This window comes from Harmonia axyridis, chromosome 3, assembly GCF_914767665.1.
Source record: "Harmonia axyridis chromosome 3, icHarAxyr1.1, whole genome shotgun sequence".
NCBI lineage: Eukaryota > Metazoa > Arthropoda > Insecta > Coleoptera > Coccinellidae > Harmonia > Harmonia axyridis.
Window position 1 is genome coordinate 27,928,723 of NC_059503.1, and position 26,676 is coordinate 27,955,398.

Consider the following 26,676-nt stretch of genomic DNA (forward strand, 5'->3'; position numbering starts at 1 on the left):
GCTGATTATATTACAACAAACAAACGAACCTATTAATGGTACTTAAGTAAAATACGTGACTTGATTATCAAACATGTAATTTGCGATTGAAGAAGAAATATCTCTATCAACTACTTTTATCGCTGGATATCTTTCCTTTCTTCTTTTGGCAGTTGTCTCCAGAACCGGTTCAGATATGATACTTGCAAACACACATAATTGTGTCCCTGAAATCGATCGACTAAAAATCTGGTTGTTAATTACGTTATGCTTTTGGTTTTAACGTTGAAATCATCTACAAACTATCAACTATGGTATCCGTTATAAGTCATAACGCTCAATAATTTAGTCGTAAAAAAAATTAATCAAAGAATTCATCAATCTGCGGTTATATCAAAGGGCTCAGTATCATCCGACTATCGTCGACACAATCATTATTTACATACAGACTATAAATGCCAAATTGATGAACAATTGCGTAAAAAATTAATGAGATCCTGAAGTAAGAGCTCCGAATTACTCGAATTGAGTTGGCGGTATCCCTGATAGCAATTTCTTCAATTTTATTTCAAGACCCTAAAGTAAATAAATAATATCATATAATGTAGGTATATCTAATTGTCGCAAAGAATATTTTTGTCGGCATTTTGGATTCCATATTAGTCACTTCGTTAACATTTTCACTCACAAAGATAGATCAGTAGATTAAGTTTATTGTTTATTTTTTTAATTAGTTTGAAGTGGATGACATGAATTTTTTATATTATATTCTCTATCATATTCCGTGTTTAATTTTTGATGTTGTTGCATGATCTCAAAAATGTAGAATCGTATAAAATCGTGAAAAATTTAGGTATAAAATTGAAATAGAGTAGTATGTTTTCGGTATAACTGGAAGTTAGAGATCTGAAAATACTTTAGGGAGAAAGATCATTATCTCAAACCCCAACATGCAAATTTTCAGCACAAAATTATGATTAGTTTTTCAAGAATGTCTAATAGGCCATCGCGGTGAATCACCCTGTATAGGTTTTTACATATCAATCAAAATATTTTGAAGAAAAATTTTCAGAATCTCTCAACAGATGTGTGTTGGACACATATTTGTGGAAATACGTGAAACGTAATTACTTCAAGTTAATAATCAGTAAAAGCACCATTTTCTGATCCACCCACTATATTTTATTCAATTATCTGCCGAGTGAACTTTCAACGTGAACGATTGAGTTGGTAATCTTCTATTCTGGAATTTGAGGCATATAGATATACGCAGAGTTTGATAAGGAATAAATATTCCTACTTAATAGATATGTCAGTTTAATTCAGGAGATACACATCATCAATCGTAATTGATATTGATAACACACAAATTATCAGAAAATGAATAAAATTCCACCGGTCAATTTTTTGGCAATCACTGAAAAATTGATATCTTTGGACTCACCCTGTATATATTTTGTGCGAGGAATCATTTCTCTTTTAAGTGGAATTTAATTAGCTGTATGAACAATCGATGTATTCTCGATTAGGTTTATACATATATTCGAAAAAGTTTATTCTCAATGACGATTTGAAATTTTAGAAGTGTTATTTTTAGCACCCCATATAATCTGAACGGTTGAATTCAAAACGTTGACATTTATTCAGCATCACGAGTTCTACAACTATTAAAATTGGAGTAAATTCACCGAAAGCCAAATTCGTGGTCCTTCAAATTTTGTGGCAAATTATGCACTCTATTATTAGAACTCTTTATTGCATAAAAGGTTGTACAACAGTTTGTTAACAAAGTGCAAGAGGCTAGCATATCGCAAAGCGATGTCTTCCTGCCAACCTTTACAGAATAGTCTACAACTTAATATTGTAACAATTTTTCAGTTTTTCAAGTTCTATATACATAAAAGAATTCTTAACACAATCGATGCAAACAATGGAAGAATCTTTTACTCAATGTAGCAACTTGCGTATCCCAAGAGAGTGCTTCATCCATAATCAGACCCAGATTTCTGACACTTGAAGAATAGGGAATCTTCACACCGTTGAGGATGATCAGATGTTCGCGCACAACCGAATTCAAGCTTCTTTTAGTCCCTATGACAATTGATTAGATTTTACTGGGATTAATAATGACACCAATGCATGAAACGGTAATAAGATATTCTAGTAAGATCATTATTTAATACTCGTAGTTGAACACTTCGAGAGAAGTATTCAATGGTAGTATCTATATGTGTATAGATTTGTAGATCATCTGCAAAGAGGTGAAACTTACACTGTATATTATCTGTCAATGAGGATATATAAAGTGTAAATTAAAGTGACCCTAGAACACTACCCTGCGGAACACCCGACCTTGCCCCCACCCAGAGCAAAGACCATTCAGACTTACTGAGATTTCGCGCCCTCTAAGGTAAGAGTCTATGAAGCTTATGGAGTGATTACTCCATAGACAAATAAATAAATAAATTCATTTCTCTATGGTTTACTCTTATGTGCATTCATTTAAATTCGTGGTCAAGAGTGCTATGGAGAAATTAGAGTTGATTTCCTGCGATCACTAGTAGCGCTTAGCTTGTACCATATAATAGTTCCCAGATTCGAAGTATGTAAACAAATGTTAGTGATATGGTACAAGCTGAGTGCTTCTTGTAATCACAGAAAATCCACTCTGATTTCCCCCCAGCACTCTTGACTACGAATTTAAATGAACGCTCTGTATCTTCTATCTAATTTGAATCCAGCACGAAAATTCTTATACAGGGTGGCCACTTTTTCAATGGGATTGTATTGGTAACTTTTAAACCATAAGAGTTAGAAGGTCGGTCAAATGGACAAAAAGTTGCATGCATAGAAGCATTATCAAGCAGTTCAAACAAATCGAGATTATCAGAGCCGGTTTTCGAGATATCATAAGAAGAGTAAATTATGTCATTTTGATTTTTCTTTTTTTCCCACTTCATTTCAAATATTATAGAAAAATGTTACAGGAATTTTTTATTCGACAGTAAATTATTCTCAATTTGACGTAATCAGATTTCGTATCCAACGTTTCGTACTCTCTGGGCCACCCTCAACCCCATTTTTTTCAATACGGACCTGCATATTTTATGACATTTTTCGAAATAACTTTTAACGCTGAATTCAACGATATATCATACAATGTCATTCAAAGTTGATTTTCAGGAGATTTTGACCCTCATCCAAAATTAATGGTGTGTATGTAAGAAAAAACAAGTCTATTAACGATATCAATGTTCTGACCCAAATTCAATCGAACCCAGAAAAAAAATCGAGAACTGAGGCCAGTGAATGGAATTTTTCAAAAACTGCTCTTAATAAAATAGTCAAGAGACGCGGATACAATGATTTTAAATTTGAATACCAAGCTTTGCAAAAATTATATCGTAATGCTCTCAAAATAAATTTCGATTCTGTAATTTGTTTCAACGGAACAAATGACAAATACAACAATAGTGATACCTCGCGAGAAAATTGAGAATGTTTTGGAAGGTATTCAAGGAGACCAAACAAGCAAATGTATAAGAAGTATGGGTTCCAGAACCGTAAAGTGCATTTTACAAAATGGTGGACATTTCGAACACTTACTTCATTAATTTTCATTTACTTTCGAATAATCATTTGATTTTTCTTTCATTAAATGATACTTTCGTTCAATTATTATGAATTGAAATATTTAAATGATTATTATAAAAGAAGAACCAAGAAACCAGTATACTGGTTTCTTGCTTTGATTCTAATATGTTCCATTTAGTTCAAGATGGGTAAGTTGATTTTCTTATCGAAATTTATTGCATATTGCATGTTGTTAATTAAACTAAATGAAGGTAATACAGATCCGACCCGAAGAAAATTGGATGAAAAAAATTTGGTCAAAATCTCCTGAAAATCAACTTTGAATGACATTGTATGATATATCGTTGAATTCAGCGTTAAAAGTTATTTCGAAAAATGTCATAAAATATGCAGGTCCGTATTGAAAAAAATGAGGTTGAGGGTGGCCCAGAGAGAACGAAACGTTGGATACGAAATCTGATTACGTCAAATTGAGGATAATTTACTGTCAAATAAAAAATTCCTGTGACATTTTTTGATGATATTTGAAATGAAGTGGGAAAAAAAGAAAAATCAAAATGACATAATTTACTTTTCTTATGATATCTCGAAAACCGGCTCTGATAATCTCGATTTGTTTGAAATGCTTGATAATGCTTCTATGCATGCAACTTTTTGTCCATTTGACCGACCTTCTAACTCTTATGGTTTAAAAGTTACCAATACAATCCCATTGAAAAAGTGGCCACCCTGTATAGATGTAATGGCGTTTGCTCGACCTTTCATTATGTATTTTTTGTCTATACTGTACGAAGAAATTCAAAAAATTATCCAACCAAACATCAGCAATAATAACAACCAATAGAACATAGAATAAAATTTTTTACACGTGAAATCATTTGATTCGCTCTGATTGGTGTTTCAGATAACATGGATGCTTACTATATTTAGCACTTTTATTATTGTCAATTATATGCAATTATTGAGTTTATTTGAGTCTTTTTTTACAAAACTTTCAGCATATATTTTTCTCAAAGACCATTACTTCTTGGATTCTTTGATACCGTCATCTAGCGTATTGTCCATGGTCGAAATTGTTGGACACTTTATATACAGACGTAATCGAATCATATCGGATTATGTTATTGAAACAATTAAAATTCATGGCCATTTAGATGCTGTTCTAGGTATCATAATTTAACGTCGTTAATCTAAACGACTTGTAGCATTAATAATCGATAAGTCAAATTTTTTCCTCTTCCTTTGCGTAACCAGCGATCTTTGGTTCGTGGGTACCGTATGGGGTGATTGCTCAAGGTCGACGTAATACTTTTTTCACGCACATCGTACACCATTACAGATCGACGATGACGATTTTAAAAAGGACGAAATTGGATATAATTATTGTTATGGATGAAGATTAAAATAATGGACTTTTTTCCTATCTCGATATGAGTTCATCCCATTTCTTTTTATGTTACATATTCACACACGTCACATAAAAATTATTATCCTTTAATATCCCAGATTAATCAATTAGCATTCGAAATTGGCCAATGAACAATACAGGGTGATCCAGTTTGAGAGGCGGAAAATCCAGGAGATGATAGAAAATCGAACGCTAATATGAATTTGTTATTGAACTATAACCAGAAATGCTTCGTTTACAAAGGACCTGCAGGTTATTCAAGTTAGAATAGAAAAAAAAAGAAATTTATTATTTTTTTCCAAACGGCTGAAGATATTCGTATGAAAATTTCTAGGCTTCCATTTCCAACATGGTAGCAAATTTGCGATGGAAATTTTTTTTGTTGCGTCCATACTAGCATTTGACTGAATATTTTCGAGGAAAAAATTGTTACGCTTGAACATAAATATCAATTTCAAATTCCTCATTCAATTTGTAAGAAAGAAGCTCTTTATCATTTTTCCCCAATTGAGCACATAGAAGAAGAAGATGCATTTTCGGCTTCTTGTAATTGATGATTGGATAGCAGCTGATGCTTCAAGGGCGTAGATATGAGGGGATATGGGGGAAATATAAAATTTCAGAATTTTCGCCAAGATGAAGAATAAAAATTTTCCCGTAAAAAAAATATCTGCGTCCTTGTGCTTCTTTCGGATTTTGCCACATGTAATCGAATGGTTGCTGAATTCTTAAAATCAGTGTAATCTTTATTTTTTTTTATTTGAAAACTGAAACTATAGTGATCTGTCAAAATCAACTTGGCAAAAATCTCCTGTTTTGCCTGAAAGTTTTACAGGTATAAACACTCCAGGGTTTCAGGCATTTTAGTTTATTATTACACCATTGTTGAGTTATTCGATATTTCAAGCCACCTTCAATTATTTAGTTAAAGTATTACAATATGCCTCTTAGGTATAAGACGCAGAATTATATTTGAATTTTCAATCTTTACGCAAGAAAGATTGATAAGAAATTAAATAGTGCTTTTTTCTTACTAATTGAAGGAGGAATTCGAAATCGATATGTATTTTCTTGAAAAGCAGTGAAGTAACATTTTGTTCCTAAAAATTGTCAAGTCACGTGCTAGTATGGACGCCACTGGTAAGACAAATATAGTTTCCATCACAAAACTAGCTGCCATGTTCGGCAAAAATTAATAGGTATATTTCATTTTTTCTAGTTACATTTCAACACCCTGTACTTTTCAAAAGAAGCATTTCTTGAATATATGTAGTTCATCAAGAAGATTCATATTGTTTTTAGATTCGCCATCATCTCCTGAATTTTCCGCCTCTCAAACAGAACCACCCTCTATATATATCCTATACAATCATTGAATAATGCTTATTTTTTTCAATTTGGTATCTACTTTTTCACCAAGTTTCACCAATTTCCGATCTCCAGGAAAATGTTTCTATTACTATTGGCCAGTTTCGATGACCACCCATTGCCAACTTAAGAGTGTTATTCATCCTGAAGTTTCCTCTACACCTACAATCAATAGTAGTTAATTAACAGCGACTTCTGAAACAAAAATGATAATGCAAACTGAAATATAAGAAATATCTGAAGCGACTCGAACAAATGCAATTTTTTTACTTTCTTCTCTGCTATCGAACGTTCGACCCGAGAAAGCAATAGCACTTTCGATTTTAGAGCCTTCGGCGTCCTCATTGGGATCACCATTGAGTATTATGTATCCGCGCCTGTAACATGTTACATTGATGGTAGGTTATTATTGCATAGCACTTAGGAGTGCTACTTTTTACCTCGACTAGGTTGACGACCTCAAGGTAATATAGAAATTTCGCTTGCAACTAGAAGAAAGAATCCACAAGTTGAGAATAAGGTCTAGAGCACAATTTGGATTCGCAATAAACTTATTGACGTAGACTTCTGATTGCAAAAACTGTGAAAAATAAGTGGATAACCTACACTATAACGTGTAAGTGTGAAATAGAACCTTTAGTTGAATCGTCTTCAAATTGATCGATTTATTTCGAATTCCAAATCACATATCTGTTCATAATAACTACGAAACTGTTAGAATTAAGACAGCATCTAAAGTATCCTATCAAATTTCGCCGTATCTTCACAATATTTCAAAAATTAGTAGGTACATATTTGATAGTTTTTTAAAATTGATTTTTTTCAGGTTTCAAAAGTCACTAATCGGATTCTCATGCCAGGAGGATCTGAGCTTATTATTCACGGCGAATGATATTAAAAATGTTGGATTTTTTCATTCGATCCTTGATTCCTTTGGAAAAAGATTTTCCTAAATACATATTAATAGATTTCGAGCAATTATAAATACCCCTGTTTTCCACATTAGAAGTACGTCTTCCCACAATAAGGAATACTTTTTTATTTTCTGTGAATTAACTGTTTCTTCCACCGCGTGGCTTTCCGCGTATCATTTAAACTTTGTTTTCTATTCTTGGCGCTCCTGCGATGACCAAACTTTGTAGGGTGTAGGTACGAAGTTGTACATTCTTTCTCTTTTCGAAGCAAATAAGTAGAGTTGATCATTTTTTTTTCACAAAATTATAGTGTACCCCTTTTTCAATGATTTTTGTTAGATTTTTTCACGAATATTTCAAAAATATATCAGTGCTTTGTACATTGTACCTACATATCATAATTAAAAGTCCTTTCAGAAATCGAAAAAATACCGATTTTTTTTTATTTGTTAATTGAAAATATTGACTTTCCACAATGTACATAGATTATTTTTCATAGAAAAAATGTGAAACCCCTATAAAAATCGGTGGTTGTAAGAGGAAAAAATCTATAATATTGTTTTAAACTGAGTAATAACGTGGTGGTATTCACTTATTGTTACCACGATAAGTTTTTGGTCCAATAATTTTTCTCCTAGGAAGAACCTACAAGTACCTACAAGAAATTAGGAGAAGGAAAAAACGAAAGAGAAACACTCTGGCAGAATCTTCCTGGGTTGGATCATCCTAAAAGTTTATGCGATACCTTGATACTGCGGGTGAATCTTTGACTTGTACATATATTTTAACCCAAGATTCCTGGGGTCAAAAGAAACACTTTTTTCCTTTACCATTTTTTCCGATTCGGCCCGGTTAAAAAGAAACAGGCTGTTGAAAATCGTTGAAAAAACGTGATTTTCGGCTATATCTCGTGAATGGTTCTATCGAAGAAAATGATTTTGGGAATATAGCTTTTTTTTGATGTGATACATTTTCTCCGAACACAAGAATCCATAAACATTTTTTAGTTTCTTTATTATGAACATTACATCTCATAAAAATCCCAGGATAAAAATACCAGAAATAACAGATTTGAAGTTATCATATCTCATTTAAATTAATTTGAAGATTAATTGATAAGAGTAGTTTTTCCTCCACGATTTCGTGCCAACAAACAAAAGATGATGTATAAGACTTGGCAAGAATATGTTACACTACCTCACTGAATGCCTTAAAGGCATTGCCGCCTCAAGAAGCACCTCATGAGAATGAGTCTAGCAGAAAACAACGAATTCAGATTCTGCAGTGAAAAGGACGAAACTCAATTTATTACCTGGTGCTGAAGTGCCTCACCATCAGTAGCCAACGCAAAAACTGTTTGGACAAGAAACTTGGAGAAATGAGGAAGCCATCTCAGATACTAAAGTTCATTAGAACTCTGGAACTGGAGGGCGAGATATAGACTACGATGACTAATAGCGAGCAATGAAACCCTCCTTAAATCTAAGGGAGAAATTTTAGGTTATCTAAGCCTGTCACACTAAGGACAGGACTTAGGGCCTGTTTCTCCACTTGCTGATCAAATTCCAGATGAAAATCCACCAGATATGTGTGGATGGATTTATATTTGGGATTTGATCAGCAAGTGGTGAAACAGGCCCTAAGTCCTGTCTTCAGTATGATAGGCTTAACCTAAAATTTAACCCTTAGGATAAAAAAAAAGCTCCTCAGCCAAGTTGGAGCTTTTTCGAACAACGGATGAAAAAAAAATGTATAACCAACTTCAGCCTTTACACCTTTACATTTATAAAAAAGAACAATATATTCATTATTTTGAATTCCAGAGCAGAGCACCTTATAATATGTCAAGACCGTAGCCAGGGGATAAAAGGAGAAGATTATTAAAAAAGAAAAATAGCAAAAAACAATAACATTTTCACTTTGTAATCTATTATATATGTATATTTGTTAGTTGTCAGAACGATTAAGAAAGTTTTGGGATGAGCCCGGCCCCCGGACCCCCTAGCTACGTGCCTGAATTTATGTTAAACAAGTTGTAATTTTATTAATGATGAACCATTTACATTTTACAGTATGACACCAAATTCAAATTAGTACAATGCCACAGATTCACCTTGTCAAAAATAAGGTTTCCGTGTAGCATACCACATATATTTCTTATCGGTTAATTCAAGATCAATGTAGCACTAATATTTTTTGGTTGAGTGGTACTTCATTTGATGGTAAGTACCCAATTATATATTATAATTGAATCCCCTGGTTTCAAAACCCGACAAATCCGTTTAGGTTGGGAAATCACAAAAAAAAACTTTTTTCGGCAACCGTCCGGGAAGTGCTCACTTCCCGGGCGCTTTTTCTCTGAGGAAGTAGCATTTCCCGGCCTAGTCCGGAAAGTACGTACTTCCCGGACTAGGCCGGAAAAGAATCATAGAATTCATAGCAACCGAGATAACGGCTGACAGTTCATATGAAATTAGTTGTCAAAAATTTGCATGTTTTTTTATCGCAATCGCAATAAAATATGGAAAGCTGCAGCGATAGTGTTATTTTACATGGTTGCCGAAAAAATATTGTACGCAACACGCCCGAAAATGGTTTTTTTGGACTCACAGACTTCCAGGACTCGCTTACGCTCGTCCTGGAATTTTGTCTATTCGTCCAAAAAAACCCTATTTTCCGGACTTGTTACGTAAATTACTATTTGTATCGTTTAATTTCGAGAAAAACATTACATTTATGTGAACATGAGAAATCAAAGTTAGAAAACAGCCATGTTTTAAAAAAATCAGGTAATATTGCCATAAATTAGATAAATAAAATGGAATTGTCGGGTTTTGTTATTGAATTTTGGATTTGTCTGGATCTGAAACTTAATTGCATGGGCTGTGGTTAGAAATTTACCGTTAGAGATCATTATGATGGTCTCAATAATATTCAAATATGTGTTTTATCACATTTTATTCCTTTCCTTTTGATAACAAAGAAATTTGATTAAATCAGACTATCAATCTGGTATTCCTTTGACTCGCTTCCTTGGATTTGTCGGGTTTTGAAAAAAAACTCATACTTTGAAGGCGATTTTCTCAGAAATTTACGGAGTTTTGGATTATAATAGAGTGGTGGGTTGTGCTAAAGGAAAAAACGAATCCAGTTCTGTAACTAACTCATTTTTCACAAAAAATGGAGTTGTCGGGTTTTGAAACCAGAGGATTCAAGTACCTATACCGTGCGTCCGTTGAGTCTCTTTCTCCATATTTAAAAAAAAAGCAGAATTTTAAGGGGGCCAGAGGGCCAACTTGTGTCGGTGATGGGCCAAAATAATAGAGAACAGAGGAACAAAATGGTCAGCGGAAATAATCCTTCCAGAAGTACATAGGTGTACAACTTTGCTTCCGCCGTTTTTTTCCAATATTCGAGGCTTAATTGTTAAAACTTGGTTACACATTTATGATTCAAATTATTGTCCATCGCTGACAACTAATTTCTCACATCTTTCGGGCAACGTACGAAGCCCGCGTTGAAAAAACTGGTCATCTTTTGAAGCGATCCACGAATCGATCCAATTTTTTACTTCTTCATAAGAACGGAAGTGTTGGTCAGCTAGGACGTGTGCCATTGATCGAAACAAGTGATAGTCCGAGGGAGCAATACCTGGCGAATATTAAAACCTCCAGCAAATGACGAGAATTCGGCTCGTAAGCTGTCATGTTTAATCAATAATAACTCTATGATGCAGACAGAAATCGACTAATATTTCGAAGGCGTTATGTTTACAAATACCTAAGTTTATCGTATGACATCTACGATCTATTTATTTTGACTACCACTTACCGTTACAGCTATCTATTGCAAAACGGCAGAAGCAAAGTTGTACACCTATATTATCCGATTCTCCTCTGAGGTTGACTCGAAGAGGCCTTTCTAATGCTATAGATAACCATATTGACCTTATATCAGATATGGGGGAAGTTTGTAACTCTAAAGCTAGGTTGACATGGGTACTCTCCCGAGGTCAGCACCTTGCCGTGATGGGAGGACTGGTAACAGCCTGATGTAAAGTAGACAGTGAAACTAAGGCCCGGTGCACACATCCGACTTTTGTAGTTACGACACCGTTGCTGTGTCGTACTTGCGGCCTGTGGTTCAAAGAATCAAATGAGAGCATGCACACTACCCGCCGTGCCGTTGCCACATCGTAACTGCCATCATACGGGCTGTGGTACAAAGAATCAAATGGGAGCATGCACACTAGCGTACGACACCGCAACGATGTCGCAACTGCAAATGTCGGATGTGTGCACCGGGGCTTAGACTGACTAGAAAATGTGGCGTGGCTAATCCCAGCCTGCTACATTCCTCATACCTCAACAATGCCATCTTCCCCTAAACACCACATTCTTACCAATACCACGCTCACTCCTAAAAACATCCTCAAATCTCTACCCCTCCAAGTTACAGGTTCTAGCAGAACAAGTGATACGAGGAAAGAAGGACTGGCGTCCCCCAAGAAGAAGGCAGAGGTGCAGAACCGACCAGACAGAGGCCATAAAGGTAGGTGGAAATTATTGACAGGTATAGCAGAACGAGACACAAGAGGCCGAGAAGGAATCAAAAAGATGCCAATATTTGGCTGTGAGTATGTGGTAGAAGAGGGGCTTCTTATGTTTCCGCGGGCGCCAGTTTAGGATCTAGAGTGTAATTCTTGGTACACTATTCAAGGAGTAACTATGAATTTGTGGCATCGAATTCGAAACGAGGAAAACAAAAAAGTACGTTAGCGCGCTGCTCAACACCAAGGTCAAACCCCTTTAAAAAAACTCCCCTCCTATAACTTCCCGCTACGGAGGTGAATCCTTTGCTGTGAGGACTTAGGTTTGCGTTTGTCGTGCTAGTTCGCAAGACCCTTGGGTCGAGACCAGGGTCAAGAGGCGTCACCTTTGACTGTGAAAAAGTTCTAGGGAAGGAGACTTGCTGACCAAATCCCTGGGGGGAACTACGTCAGGCTTAAGTTCCCAGAGCTTTAGGGGAAATCACGGAAGGAGGGAGCTCATACACCTAAGAGCCTACCTATCTATGGAGCCTACATGCTCTAATGAGTGTACGTGTCTTTCAGCATCAATCTGGTTATTTATGATTATGATGCGGCACCTTTTTGACGGGAATTAACTTTGTCGGTATTCCTGCCTGTTGTTTATGACCGAATTAAATCTCATTCCGTACTTTGAATTTCTAAACATGTAATTTTTGTTGATCAATCGCGAAACGTTTGTGGTGCTATGTTCATAAGACTTTTTTCTCTTCCAATATTTTCACAAAATTCCTCGGATTCCCCAGGAAATCGCTAAAATAAAAAGAATATATCAGCTCAGTATTTTCGTTTCTATCGATGAAAAAATGAGCAAAAATTATGTGTGAAGTTGAGCCAGCACTTTTAGATTTCAAAAAAGTATCTTGTTGTGCTGAATACGCTCTATTAGTGTGATGTCACACACCGCCATTTTTGGTTCTCTTGTCAGTTTCCGGAATCCAAACAAATAAATTGTCATTCAAATTAGTACGGTGTCTTCGAAGGAATTGGCTTATTTTCATAAATAAGAGTATTTGAGGAACGATTTCGGTATTAATCGATAGACAGAAGGAACGGGGTTAATACCAGTAAGTTTGAATCCTGTGTCATTCCCCGGATTTTGTAAAAAGCCGTGTTTATTAGTTGAACTTCAAGTTCGAACTTATTGGCATTAATCTCGTTCCTTCTGTCTACCAATTAATAGCAAAATCGTTCCTTATTCGATCTTATTTATCAAAATAAGCCAATTTCTTCAATGACAACGTACTAATTTGAATGACAATTTGTTTGTTTGGATTCCGAACACTGACAGGAGAATTAAAATGGCGGTGTGTGACGTCATCACTAATAGAGCGTATTGATCTAGGTTTGTGCAGTTTTGTGGCATTGAATTGTTTTCAATTTCATATGATTCTCGAAATATTTCAAAAATTGAAAAAATGGGTTAGCACAGCACTTTTCGGAAAAACTTTTGAAAAAATTGTGCTACACATGTACTGAATTGTGCCGTTTTCGGAAAGTCTATCTACTTTCCTGAAAAATCTACAGTGACTTTATATACTAGTTTATAAAAAATCAAGTATTTGGCGCAATCTAAGATGTCTAAAAACATGGTGAATGCACTCGTCAATTTTTGAATGGAATGACATTCGACCAAATTGAAAAGATTAGTTTTAGTTCGTGGCGGCGCCGCAATGTCATACTTGTCATTTCCGTTGATTTTGATTGGATACATTAATTAAAACCCGATACTGACCAATCAAAAGCGATGTGTAACCGAGTATGATCGTGCAAAGTCGTGAAACAAAACACGAAACGTTTACTGGAATGAATTCAAATATTTGAAATAGAGAGAGTTTATTGGTATTTCAATTACAAGAATTGCTTCCATAGATCATAACTATAATGAAAGATATACATATTTAGGTCCATAATGGCACAAAACTCATAAATAATAAATAACAAGAATATTAATTTGTTGATAGCGCCACCTACAGTTGACATAACGAAGCTTATCTAATATTCTCAAAACTGGCAAAACAAAAGCTAATCAACTGATTAGCTTTTGTTTTGCATCTTAGCGCAATCTAACCGTTCCGTCATTCAGAATAATTTCTTATTAGTGTCATCTAGCATCCTAGTTAAATAAAAAGTAGAGAATTCGAGAAAAAAGTGATATCGATAAAATCAAAATTAAAAAAACCTCACAATGTTGATCAATATTTGTGGATAATCATAATTGTTCAAATATATTATATAATAACAATAACATAATATCATGTGCTTTGTCGTAAATAGCGAAGAAAAAGAATCTTTATTGATGGTGCCGTCATAAATTAACCTAAAATTCTGATAAGAATCGAAATGTTACCGGTAAATCTGTAAAATAATATACATGAAATAAAAATTTTGATCCATCTAACACAACGATTGAATTGATTGGAAAATAGAAGATAGTTGAAAATTATGTTTATTTTCGAAAAAATTGACACAGTTCCATTCTGGAAGAAGATCTACCAAACAGCTAGTGGTTATAGTCCATCTGTTACCAACGATATAGTAGAAGAAATCCTTAAAGTTTCTAATGACGAACTAAAAGGAGCCTACTCCATCTACAAAAATTACACAGAAGAAGATTTTCAAAAATGGGAGAAAAATATAACAGAAAAAGACGCAGATCTTTTAGTTTTCATCAAACGTTTGTGCAAAAGCCTAAATCTGCTTCCCATGGTAGCACTACCTATTTTTTTCAATTATTTAATGTTCGAGTATTATGGAAAAATTGAAGATATTAAGAACCTTATTCTATATGAACACAGTGTTCTCAGTTTACTTGAAAATATTTGGCACTTCTACACTTCTGAAAGAATGTACTATGTTAAAACCCTGAAGCACATATTTGAGAGTGCTTTAAATCAAAGAAGTCCTTTCAAGAAAGAGTATGTTAATTTTATAAGTACATTGAACATAGTGGAATTTAGAAAAACACTCATTACCCAACTAAAGTCACTTATAAACGAAATTACTGAAGAAAGTCTAGATAACAGTTTTGACAAGAGAATTTACGTTAATAGGAACAATCGAGAACAACTTGAATTCATACTTTTGATCATCATGACCATGGAATATAAAGAAATTTCAGCAGATGAATTTTCGGATTTATGCAACTGTTTTTTTCTGCATAATTTCACTAGACAGCCTGTTTATTTCGACTCAACATTATATGGTGACCCCTCAGATTTCAACGATGTGAAAACTGCAGAAATAGGTAGTTTCATTATCGGCGTTCACCAATTGTCTGAAAAGATCAATGGATTGTCTAAGGACATAGAAGTTTCCCTGAAGAATATACAGAACCAAGGAAACCACAAGATTGTGCTATTGTCTTGGGTTTTTGGCAAGTTGAAAGTATTAACAGATGATGACATAGAGGGAGCAGGCGTGTATGAAAATCTGTTGAGGATACTGATTGAAGGCCAGACTTTCAGGTCAATATATGATTTTCTACAGACAAAGCTCATGAAATCGGAGGTGAGATCAGCTAAACTGATCCAAGCTGGAGTGTTTAAGCTTCTGGATGAACTGTTAGTTGCCATGGAAAATAAGGAAACTTTGGTGAGAAATGAAGATCTTGTTTTATCCCTTTGCTGTCTTATGGAGGACCCTGATATAGCTTCCGAATGTACTATTGTGAAAGGAGGTTTAGACACTGTGCTAATGACACAATTTATGGAATTTCCCATGAGCTATTCAAACTTAACTAGAGTGTGTAAAGTGATGGTGAAACATAAGAATTTATCAGATGTTGTGTTAGCCAAACTGAAAGTTTTACACTTGGACCAAAATGGACAGTTTAATGATGAAAAACCTCAGAATTATTTCAGTTATCTATGCATGATGGTTAAGGAGACAGGAATAAAAGGTGCAGAGTTAAACAAAGAGTTATTTGAAGATATTCTTATGGGCTATGAGCTCATCCATGAGATTATCAAGCATTACAAGGGTAACATAGACCAATGCGGATTTATGGAATGTCTTTCTCTTCTAGACAAACTGGTAGACATTTATGGATCACAGCCAACTCATACCCAATTCTTAAAGATTTACTTTAAGATACAGACCGCTATGGTGCTGTATCAAGGTTGTAAGGTACAATCCCGTTTCCAAGGTTTACGAACAAATAAACAGTTTCTACCTAGATTATTGACGCAAGAACGTATACCAGAGGCTCTGATGCAGCGTCATATCTTAGACTCAATGCTCCTACTCGTTTTACGCAAGGAAGAGTATGAAGAGGACCACTCCACCACAAAGACTTATCTCCAATTAATACTGCACTGTGTTAGGGAAAATTTGGACTTCGATTCAGTTCAGACCCCTGGTATAGTATACATGACCACTTTCGTTTTCCCGTTTCACAAGAACTGGCAGTATAAGGATCCCGATGAACAGATGGAGATCTCTATTTTGTGTCTAAGGATTATCTTAGAGGTTTTGAACCGAAAGAACCTGCAAGAAGAGGATGTCATGAAAAAGTTTGTATTTTATTCTTTACTCAAATGCCCTCCTATGATGACTGTATTTTTACAATATCTAGTACAGGAAAAATTCCATTTGCAAAGGGTTATGATGAATGAGATCGATTGGATGAACGGCAAAACTCTTGATAATATTACTCTTTCCAAACTCCACTTGAGTATTTTTTTAAGGTTGTTGAGCGAATGTAATTTGAAGCCTAGTGACCCTGTTTTGAGACCTAATATTCAAACAGTCACCAAATGTGCTGCCTCTTTCATTACTAATGCATTTAGTTCATCGTTAGCAAATTTGGCATGTCGTTTGCTAGAAAAATTGAGTAGAGACCCAGACATTCCAATTTTGGCTGTGCTTGAGATGGACTACACCCAAATTCAATGTTTGTTTCTTGAGAAACTCAGAGATCCTCTAGAAGATGATATATTCAAGATAACAGCCTTGGATTTCATTAACACTTCTTTATTAACACAGAATGGTTTAACAGCTGCCTTTTTTAACGCTACTGATAACTTAGACAAGGATAAATCTAAAAGTGTAACAAGTGATTCTGTTTGTGATTTTATGATAGACTACTTGCAGAACATCCAGAAAAGTCCAGATTATCTGACAAATCCTGTGCAGAAGAACATTTTGAGGGTGTTTTCCACATTGTGGTCTACCGGAAGAGAAAACTTGGTTAAAGATATTTATGGATTGAAGTCTTTCTGGCCATTGCTAACAGACCCCCTCTTTCATCCAAGAATTAAAGACCCAGAAGTTTACACCCATATAATGACCATAGCTACCATACACATTATGGAATTTCAAAAAAATGTTGATAAAAACCTGAAACAGGTGTTTACTGACTTTTTCAAGAATGAAAAATTGATAAAAGAATGGATAAATTACATCAAATCTGTTATGAACTCGTTCATTGATGAGGATCAATATGAAGAAGCAACCAAGTTCATTCTTGCATGGAAGAAACTGGTTATTTCGATTAAAACTTACATACCTGAAGTTATTACTTTAGACTCTGTTAAATGCAGCCTCATTCAATCCTGTTTGAAAGGGATTATTTGGAATTTTTCTGTTATCTTCAACAACGACATACTCACAGATTTCTCAGATCTATTCCTCATACTAATCTTCACATGGCCTGATAGTTACAATTCAGAAATTGAGACTGTGGATCTGCTAACTACAGTGTTGCACACTTATGTATCAAACTGCAAGTTTCCCTCTTGTCATAATCGGGAAGTTTTTCTCACAATTGCCCATAAAGCCATCAGGGATTGCCGTGAACTGTTGCAGAGCAATCCCAACTTACTAAATAATCTTTTAAAATCAATTGGACTTATGCTCGACTCTGAATACAATCACTTATGTTCAAATCATGAAGATTTAACTTCCAAAATTAGATCCATCATGTGCTGGGTCCTTGTTGCCCGGGTGGGTGATTCAGTTTTGTCTCTAAAGAGTGTTAAACCATTTTCCGCTTTCTTCAAATATCATCAGTATCTTACCAAAATGTTGGATTCCATAAGGTTACTGCTGAACGATATACACACCTTGCCAATGGTTAAAATGTTATTGAAAACACTTATACATTATGCAGAATCTGATATAGCTATGGATTTTCTTACAGAAAACTATGCAGTAATTTACGATATTATAGAAAATGGAAAATCCATATTTCCCAACTCTAGCAAAGAGGAGTTGCCAGTTAATTTAAAAGAACTCTGGATACTTTACACAATGGTCATAAAATTGAACCACATCTTGTTAAATAAATTTGGAGAAAAGATGACCGAGTCCAATTTCACATTTTTAAGTGTTTATGACAAAGTAATAGCCCAAATGATTTGTTTGCCAGAATATACGGTGGATAACAGAGCTCTGGACCTTTCTTGTGAGACCCTGCTTTTTGTCGATAAAATGTTAGATTGGGCAGAAGTTTGGTCTATAAAATGTATCGGCTCATTCACCTTGACAGTTATGGCGATCAAAAGGGTCCTAAACACATGTATCTCATCGGTTCTCCGCCCAGAAAATATACATTTTTACAAGATTAACAAGCTTGGGAAATTGAACTTTATGTATGAATCAGCAAATAGTTTAATTGCTAGGGTAGTGAACAGGTTTCTGGAACTATCTTGCCTTGCCTTACGCTGTCTGATCAAATGTAATCCATCAATGGATCAGCTCTTCTCAGTAGAGAAGCCCAAGTGTGCTTCCTACTTATTGGTCGAATATGACTTTACAATACCAAAATTCGATATTCCAATAACAGAGGACTTAACATATGGTAGATTGCTTTGCATGATATATTTCTTGTGCAAAACATTAAATCAAGAATTTTCAAAAACATCTACAGTGGATTCACCAAGTATACGGTCTAAAGAGATTTTTAACACTGAAATTACAAAAGAGAAAAGCTTGGGTGAAATTTTTGGAAAATTCACATTGTTTGAGGAAGATTACATTGGTTTTATAGAATATCCTCGTAGTTCCAATCATATCCTCCAACCAATCAAACTGAGTGCTTTTTTGCACTATGGAGAGCAAGTAAATTCTGAACCATGGAGTAAGGAAGTTTCCAAAGAGAAGGTACAAATAACACTGGAGTATTTGATGTCCTTTCTTGCTGTTCAAGTATTCTACCACATTTATACCTTGCAAAAACCTCAACTTCATTATTTTAAACGTGAATTATATTCTGAACTACAATTTTTCAATGAGTACGCTAAGAAGTTAGCAACAGAAGAATACAATAAATTATTGCCTAAAAGAAAATCAGAACCACAAAATATAGATATTATAAATAGGTTACTTATAGATTTAATGAAGCATAATAATAAAGATATAGGAATAATTAGCGATAAATTCTTCTTGTTAGGTATATCTAAATGGTTTATGAATATTTGTCAGTTATCTTAAAGATATTTTTATTTTTTATCATTAAAATAGGTTTGTACACTTGTTATAATTTGAATATTTTTTTTTTAACAAAGCTGAATATTGAAATCAACAAGGTTAAGTTGAATCTTTTTAATAAAAAATCAATTAATTTTACTAAATTATTCAACAATTCCCTTTTCCCTCATTATTTTATTTATGAGAAGAGATATACTATTATAATATCTCAATTCAATTATACAATATTTAACATTTACTAAGTCATTTTCTCTAAAATATTCACTTATTTTTCGTTCTAATAATTCAAGAGTTTTTTTATTAGAAATATTTAATGCTTTCAATTCGTCAGCATTAGATGCATTTGTGACCTAAAAAAAATTAATCTTATTTTTCAAGTTTTTCCCTAAATCATACTGTACCTGTTCATTCAATTCCATTATATTCATCAGAAATTTAGGATCGTCAATTTTTTCATCTTCCCTAATTTTTTCCCCCTTCAAATTCAATAAATGTATAGCTCTCTTCAGAGGAGATTGTACTATATCATAGGCTTTATTTACTAGAGATGAGAAATTTTCTGAAATGTTTTTTTCTTCAGCACTCCTACAAAGTCAAAAATTGCTCTTAGTAACACCAGTTTCATGCTCCAATGATTTTCTCACTTATTGCTAAATTTATCAGGATGCAGAACACTCTGCAAATGCCTGTATTTGTCTCTTAATATTTTCAAATCAACATCATAAATTTCATCCTGTTGCAATAATTTGAAATAGTTATGTTTGTCCTCTGGACTTTGTATAATTCTACATTGCGGGCAGAATAAATCATAAATATTTTGCTTTTCTATACCGCATTTCCAACATTTAATGCGTTTCGTATGTTGCAATCTTTGACTTGTTTTTTGACCACATCCAGGAATTATGTCCGCGAATTTATGATTATTTAAGTTTGTTGATATTTGTATAAAGTTAAAGAGTTTTCTATTAATGAATGATTTCATCATAGTAAGAAATTTCAAATTTTTAAATAATTCATATATCAGGAAAATTCGAAGGTTCTAGCTCACTTAACCTAAAGTGTTATGTCAACTCTTTTACCATAGATCTCCATTACAAAAATAATTATATTTCGACAGAGACAAATTGTCTTGTCTCTGCTTTTTTGCTGTCCAGTCAGTGTTGCCGAACTCAATATCGGTATAAATGACTGCGCAAAATCGGTGTATTTGGGGTAGAAATCGGTATAAGGAAGATTTTTCCAAGAATATAATTTTTTTAAATGAAACATAAACGAAAGGACATTCATTTATCTAATAATACATTTTTTTCTAACCAAAAATAACATAAAGTAAAAATATAAATAAAATTTCTTGACTAAAATCAAAATTGTTAGGTCCTGCTGTTCTTATCAATCTTTTTGAGTGCAATAAACCGAAAGTTGTTTCAGTTGAGAGTCTGTTGCATTGACTCGTCTTCATGTGATTTATGGCAGAAAAAATTCTTTCCACGTTTACTGATGAATGAGGTAACGTAAAAATATCGAAAAATTTAGTTGTCGGCAAATGTTGTCGGTACCATTGAGTTAATCCTATAGAGTGATAAACATACTCGCAAACATATATAAGCCAGAAATTCCAGAGTTACAAGTTTCTAGGAATTTCGAAAACTCCGTTGGTCTGTAACTTTCCGGTAATGAAGGCTCACGACCCTTGTGAATCTTGAGCTTAATTCATCTAAATCGAGCAAGATATGTTCATCTTATCTCTTCTCTATGCATCTTATTATAAAAATTAATTAAATTTTTGGTAAAAGATTCAATTTCGGCATGATATCTATGAAATTGAAAAGACGGTATATATTTATCACCTTTCGGTATATCGGGAGAGTAGTTGTCAAAGCGGTATAAATACCGATAAATCGGTGTGTTCGGCAACACTGTTTCCAGTGCAGAAAAAATCATCTAACTCAAGGTCAGAGATTCAAAAATAGTAAGAAAAAAATATTATATACATATTTTCTCTATTTGGGTTAAAAGAACTGAGAAAATAAAAAATCTTTATCCATAATAGAATATAAAACCATAGACTAATTAATAAACTTATTATAGAAATAATTTTCTATGTGGAAATATATTTGTGTTCTGTGGTTCAAACCAAAAACAGACCATAGAAAAAAGTTTCATTGATCATTGATTATTTCTCTATGATACTGACCTATTTCTGGGACGTTCCAGTTTCAATACAATCGATATAAAATTTTCTTATTTCCAATAGTATAAAAAATCACAATATGGCAAAACAAGGTACTCTAACATCTTTTTTCAAAGGATTGTATTACGATGAGTTCAAATGGTAAGAAGTAACCTCGTTTTTTTTTCTTCATAACCATTAACCTCAATAATTACAGGTCTGTTGTTAAGAGCATCGGTATATTTGCTCTTGGTGTGAGAATAGCCCAAGAGTGTGTTGGCATGGAACTTGTACCTGCACAAAGTTAAACATATAATATTTTTCTGTGTTATATTATTAAATTATAGTAAATTAATGTATTCAACTTGTTTTATTTGGTTTGCATTAATATGCTCTGGGAGAGCATTGTTAGTGAACAGCCCCAATATAATCCTTTTCTTAACGGATGACCAGGATGCACTTTTGAATAGTATGGTAGGTGTAATGAAAACCAAATAAACCAACAACGTTCATTGTTCATATTTTAGAAGGCACTAAGGAAAACACAGGAATTAATAGTCAAAAATGGAATTACTTTTGAAAATGCGGTAAATAATATTGATATCTGTATTCTTTCCCTACGATCTCAATAATTTTAGTATGTGAATTCACCAATTTGTTGTCCTAGTAGAAGCTCCATACTTACAGGGAAATATGCTCATAACATTAAAGTCTATAATAATTCGTTGAATGGTAATTGTTCAAGTGCAGAGTGGCAGAAAAATTATGAAAAATACAGTATAGCTTCTTATTTGAAGAGTGCAAAGAATTATACAACTTTTTATGCTGGAAAATATTTGAATCAGGTTTGTAATAACATTCCTTCTGAAATACATTTTATCAATTTTTTTTAAGTATGGTAGTATTAATAGTGGAGGACTTGCACACATTCCACCAGGATATGATTGGTGGATTGGTCTGAAAGGAAATTCTAAATATTACAATTATACGCTTTCAATTAATGGAACTGGAAGGTTTTATGTAGAAGAATATTTAACAGATAAAATGGTGAGATATTAGTTGGCCAATATAATTTTTACCCAATGATTAACACTTGTAGAAAAATTTTGCTGTAGATTTCATGCGATTGAATAATGACAAACCATTCTTCATGACATTGGCTACACCTGCTTGTCATGCTCCATTCACTCCAGCTAAAAGACATTCTCAAAATTTTCCAAATGAAAAGGCAGTGAGAAATCCATCATTCAACTATTCCTCAGAGAATGTAAGGAATGTAATAAATAGTACTATAGTTTTTTCAAACAGTTTCTTTACTTCTAGAAACATTGGATTGTAACAATGCCTCCAAAATACTTGCCTACTAATATTTCACGACTAGACCTCATACAAAAAAAGAGGTTGCAAACTTTATTAGCTGTCGATGAAATGGTTGAATGTTTAGTGGAAGAGTTGAAGAATTTAAACATCTATTCCACTACATATATTATATTCACCTCTGATAACGGATACCATATAGGTAGAATGCTATTATTCACTGTGTGATTCTCATACAAACCTAATTAACTTCATATGATACCAACAGGCCAATTTGGTCAACCCTGGGACAAGAGGCAACCCTACCAAACAGACATAAAAGTACCTCTTTTTTTAAGTGGACCTGGTATCCCAAAAAATAGAATTTCGCAAAATCTGGTTTCTGCTATTGACATAGCTCCAACAATTTTGGATCTTGCTGAAGTTCCCATTCCAAAAGATATGGATGGAATATCTTTTAAGAATATCATGCTTCAGAACATTTATCCCAGGAGTTATATACTTGTTGAGTACTGGGGTGAGGGAGGTTTGAAAGTAAATCACAATTGTCCTTGGACAGATGAAAATTTGATGGTAAAAACGGGAAATTTGAATTACATTTTGGAATTTCTTTTTTATGTATTCTAGGAATGCAGCCCAGAAAGCTGGTGTAAGTGCCAGGACTCCAAAAATAACACTTATTCATGTGTGCTGCATCTTTCCAAGGCCACTCATTTCAAAATATGCAGTTTCACTGATGATCATGTATGTTCCTTCAATTTCTTGATATCAATATTTTGCAATAACATTTTTTTGTAGGATTTCTTGGAAGCTTATGACTTATTAAATGATCCATATGAACTGCATAATATTGTAAAAGAGATAGAGTTTGACAAACTTATATTTTACAGAAATGTTTTACATAAAATGATAACTTGTAAGGGAGAAACATGTTGATTTTTCAATTTTGGTTTATTATTTTCAACAATACCTTAATCATTCGAGGAAGAAATATTAACCCACCTTGAGTTTTTCAGTTTACGTTTTGGAGTATGCACATTCCAAAAAAATAAAATAATACATCCGCCGACCAGACCGTTTACCATCAAGGGCGTAAACAAAGGGGGGATAGACTTTCAAAATATAAAATTCCAGAAGCCTAGAAAAACTTTCCCATAAAAATGAACCAATAATAATTTTACTTTTCTTTGAAATCGATACAAGAGTAAAAAATCGGAACCTTTAATGATTTAGGAGTTTATTATCGCTTTCGAGATGAACACTTTATTGCACTACGGGCACGTCTATGTCCGAGATTTATTATTTTCCTTTATAAACTCGTTTTGCCGCCCCTTATTTTGCCATCTGTGATTTTTGGATTCGTTATTGGTATTCAATTACCATATGTTTTCGGTTTTTTTTGCAACATTCTCGTTACACAATTACAATACTGCAGTTGTCAAAAAACTGAACTGAGTTATTGATATCGAAAAATTGTTTGCTTTTTTGTACAATTTAATGTTTTCATTCAAATTGCAATCAGTTTTGAATTGACTATATAAGGTAAGAACGAAAAAATGCAAACGTAGTCGTCAAACTCTTTGGATATGTTTATCCAAAACATAAAGAAAGCCAAAGTTTCTTCTGAGCCAGAAGTTAGCAATACTGCACAAATAAAATAAACCTTACTTAAATTCTGCAATTACCAATAGAGAGTTTGAGACAAAAGGCAGTGGCGGAATTACAGATTTTTTGTAATACATTTTAAAATTAATTTATTATATTTACAGTTATTTGACAGTTAGTACAAATATTGAACATTATTAGAACTATGAGAAAAATTTTGGACAACATGAATTCCTACCGCTTGCCTACAAACATTCAAGTACATCTGATTAATTACAAATTACCTTTGGTAATTTGGTCTTTGAATTAGAGGTATGGTAATTGAAAGCTTAGATCCTAGGTCTTCTATATAATATTATGTAGATTTGTACTAACTCATCCATTCTACAGGCCCCAAAAATACCCAAATATTAAAGCCACCTCAAAAAAATAAATAAATATCTAATCTGAATGGATTAATTCTGGATAAATTTTTCAAGTTCTTCCTTGGTTAAAATCTTAGATTTCTTTGCCCTATAATCTTAAGCTTGCGTTTCAATAAAAAACTTAGTTTTGATATCGTAACTGAAAACTAAATTTTTCATTGATCTATCAATTATAAACGATCTATGAGATTAATATCACGGCTATCAGACAATTTTTCAATTCTGGAAAAAATACCCCCTCTAGCGGGACTCGAACCCGCAACCTCCGAATTAACAATCGTTAATATAAATCTCATTTAAAAAAAGTTCGAAACGTTTGAAAAAACTAACATATTTAATTCGGAGGAGAAGCGACTTTTCAAGGCTCGCCTTCAATTACCCGCCATGAAAAGTGACACTTCTCTCCTTAATTATGAAATAATATATACTATTAGTATACTCACAGTTCAAAAACAGTGCAATAAATCTCCTTTCTTAATTATCTGTTAGTATTACAATTAAATTATAAAGCGAATTACAATATATTTTTGCGAGACTTTAAATTCGCAAAATCATTTAATTATATCATCGTACCAAAATCCTATTCATTAGAGTATATTTTACGGAGCGTTTAGTAATTGTTCATGTAGATATCTTGAAATATTGATTATTTGGCTCTGTAGTATAGGACTAAATTTGTTTTTTCAGTTAAATATTTTTGCACGAGCCGTTTGGATTTATAATGAATATCCCTTCTTAGGTACGCCACTGTATCAATAGGGAAATTAAACTCGGTATTGATTTTGTGATAGAAAGGTTTGCAAATATGAAGAGATTTTTTGGAATTGTTATTGCAAAAACACAAACTATATTACGAGTAAATTATTATATTTCCCTTTCATAACAAAACTGTATTTTGAGTATAAGTTTGTAGGCAGTAATATTTATGTATTTTCTGTTTATCATGACCACAAATTTATTAAATGTTTTCTTACGGAAAAAAGCTGGTTGCTGGTTTTAAAATGTTCCTTCTTGTGTATAAATTTTATAAGTATTTATTTTCAATAAAATAATTGATGTGTACCTAATCAAATTTTTTTCGTGATGATGAATATTCTTTGAGAATAAAATGAATTTTTTTCTGGTTTAAATGGTTTGTTTACTTCTGTACTCAACTAAATTGTCTGAAGCTAATACTCGAAGAAAAGTATTTATAAAAGTTTACATTCTGTGTACCATTATGAATTGACCTTGAATCCATTTTTATGACTTGATTTTCATGGAAGTAGACTAAGCTCCTGCAAATTGAAAAATTACATAATTCAAGTAACTAAGTGATTTAACGCATAAATGCCGTACCTAAGGATTGAGACTAATATCCCCTCTGAGGATATTTCGAAAGATTTACCTTCTAAATTATGTAATATCATTGCTTCATCACTGGGGAAACCCTTAAGTGTATGTATACAAATTTCCGCACAAGCAAAATACCGCTGAATGCTTTTTTATTTTAGTATTGTGTGGCAACGATTGTAGGGGGTGTCAATATGTCCTGGGGTGGATCTAAAGAACCAGCGGCGCAGGCCACTCTGATGAGCATAGGTGCCTTGGGAAGGGATGAAAACAAAAAAATCTCTAAGGCAATCTTTGAGGCTGTGGGAAAAGAGTTGAATCTACCCAATGATAGGTCAGTTATAATGTAAACACCTTCATGAAAAATTTCAATAATTTTCTTTTGCAGGATGTATATCACATTTAATAATGTTAAGAGTGAGGATGTTGGTTACAATGGTACCACCTTCCATGATATTTTTGGAAGCTAAATATTATATCACTTACTTTTTATGATATAAATTTTGAATTGCAAATAAAATATGAGGACCTCTTTCCCTGAAGTG

The 26,676-nt window shown here is 33.5% G+C and overlaps 4 protein-coding genes across 4 annotated transcripts; 3 read left to right on the forward strand and 1 right to left on the reverse strand.

Moving 5' to 3' along the window:
* The first annotated feature begins 13,982 nt into the window (after positions 1–13,982).
* On the forward strand, positions 13,983–19,420 carry LOC123674773. Its single transcript, XM_045609848.1, has one exon. The coding sequence runs from the start codon at positions 14,297–14,299 to the stop codon at positions 19,283–19,285; it is 4,989 nt and encodes a 1,662-aa protein (XP_045465804.1). The 5' UTR covers positions 13,983–14,296; the 3' UTR covers positions 19,286–19,420.
* Positions 19,277–20,386, reverse strand: LOC123674775 (iron-sulfur cluster co-chaperone protein HscB). The gene is made up of 3 exons (XM_045609850.1): positions 19,927–20,386; positions 19,684–19,867; positions 19,277–19,632 (listed from the first exon to the last, which is right to left on the reverse strand). Exons 1-3 carry the CDS (start codon positions 20,265–20,267, stop codon positions 19,426–19,428), a joined length of 732 nt encoding a protein of 243 aa, XP_045465806.1. The 5' UTR covers positions 20,268–20,386; the 3' UTR covers positions 19,277–19,425.
* A 1,049-nt stretch (positions 20,387–21,435) lies between these two features.
* Positions 21,436–23,713, forward strand: LOC123676733 (N-acetylglucosamine-6-sulfatase-like). The gene is made up of 10 exons (XM_045612898.1): positions 21,436–21,614; positions 21,670–21,926; positions 21,980–22,039; positions 22,091–22,297; positions 22,347–22,499; positions 22,552–22,719; positions 22,776–22,971; positions 23,038–23,342; positions 23,397–23,513; positions 23,568–23,713. Exons 2-10 carry the CDS (start codon positions 21,807–21,809, stop codon positions 23,703–23,705), a joined length of 1,464 nt encoding a protein of 487 aa, XP_045468854.1. The 5' UTR covers positions 21,436–21,614; positions 21,670–21,806; the 3' UTR covers positions 23,706–23,713.
* A 2,307-nt stretch (positions 23,714–26,020) lies between these two features.
* Positions 26,021–26,673, forward strand: LOC123676736 (macrophage migration inhibitory factor homolog). The gene is made up of 3 exons (XM_045612901.1): positions 26,021–26,236; positions 26,293–26,465; positions 26,520–26,673. Exons 1-3 carry the CDS (start codon positions 26,129–26,131, stop codon positions 26,599–26,601), a joined length of 363 nt encoding a protein of 120 aa, XP_045468857.1. The 5' UTR covers positions 26,021–26,128; the 3' UTR covers positions 26,602–26,673.
* The last annotated feature ends 3 nt before the right edge of the window (positions 26,674–26,676 follow it).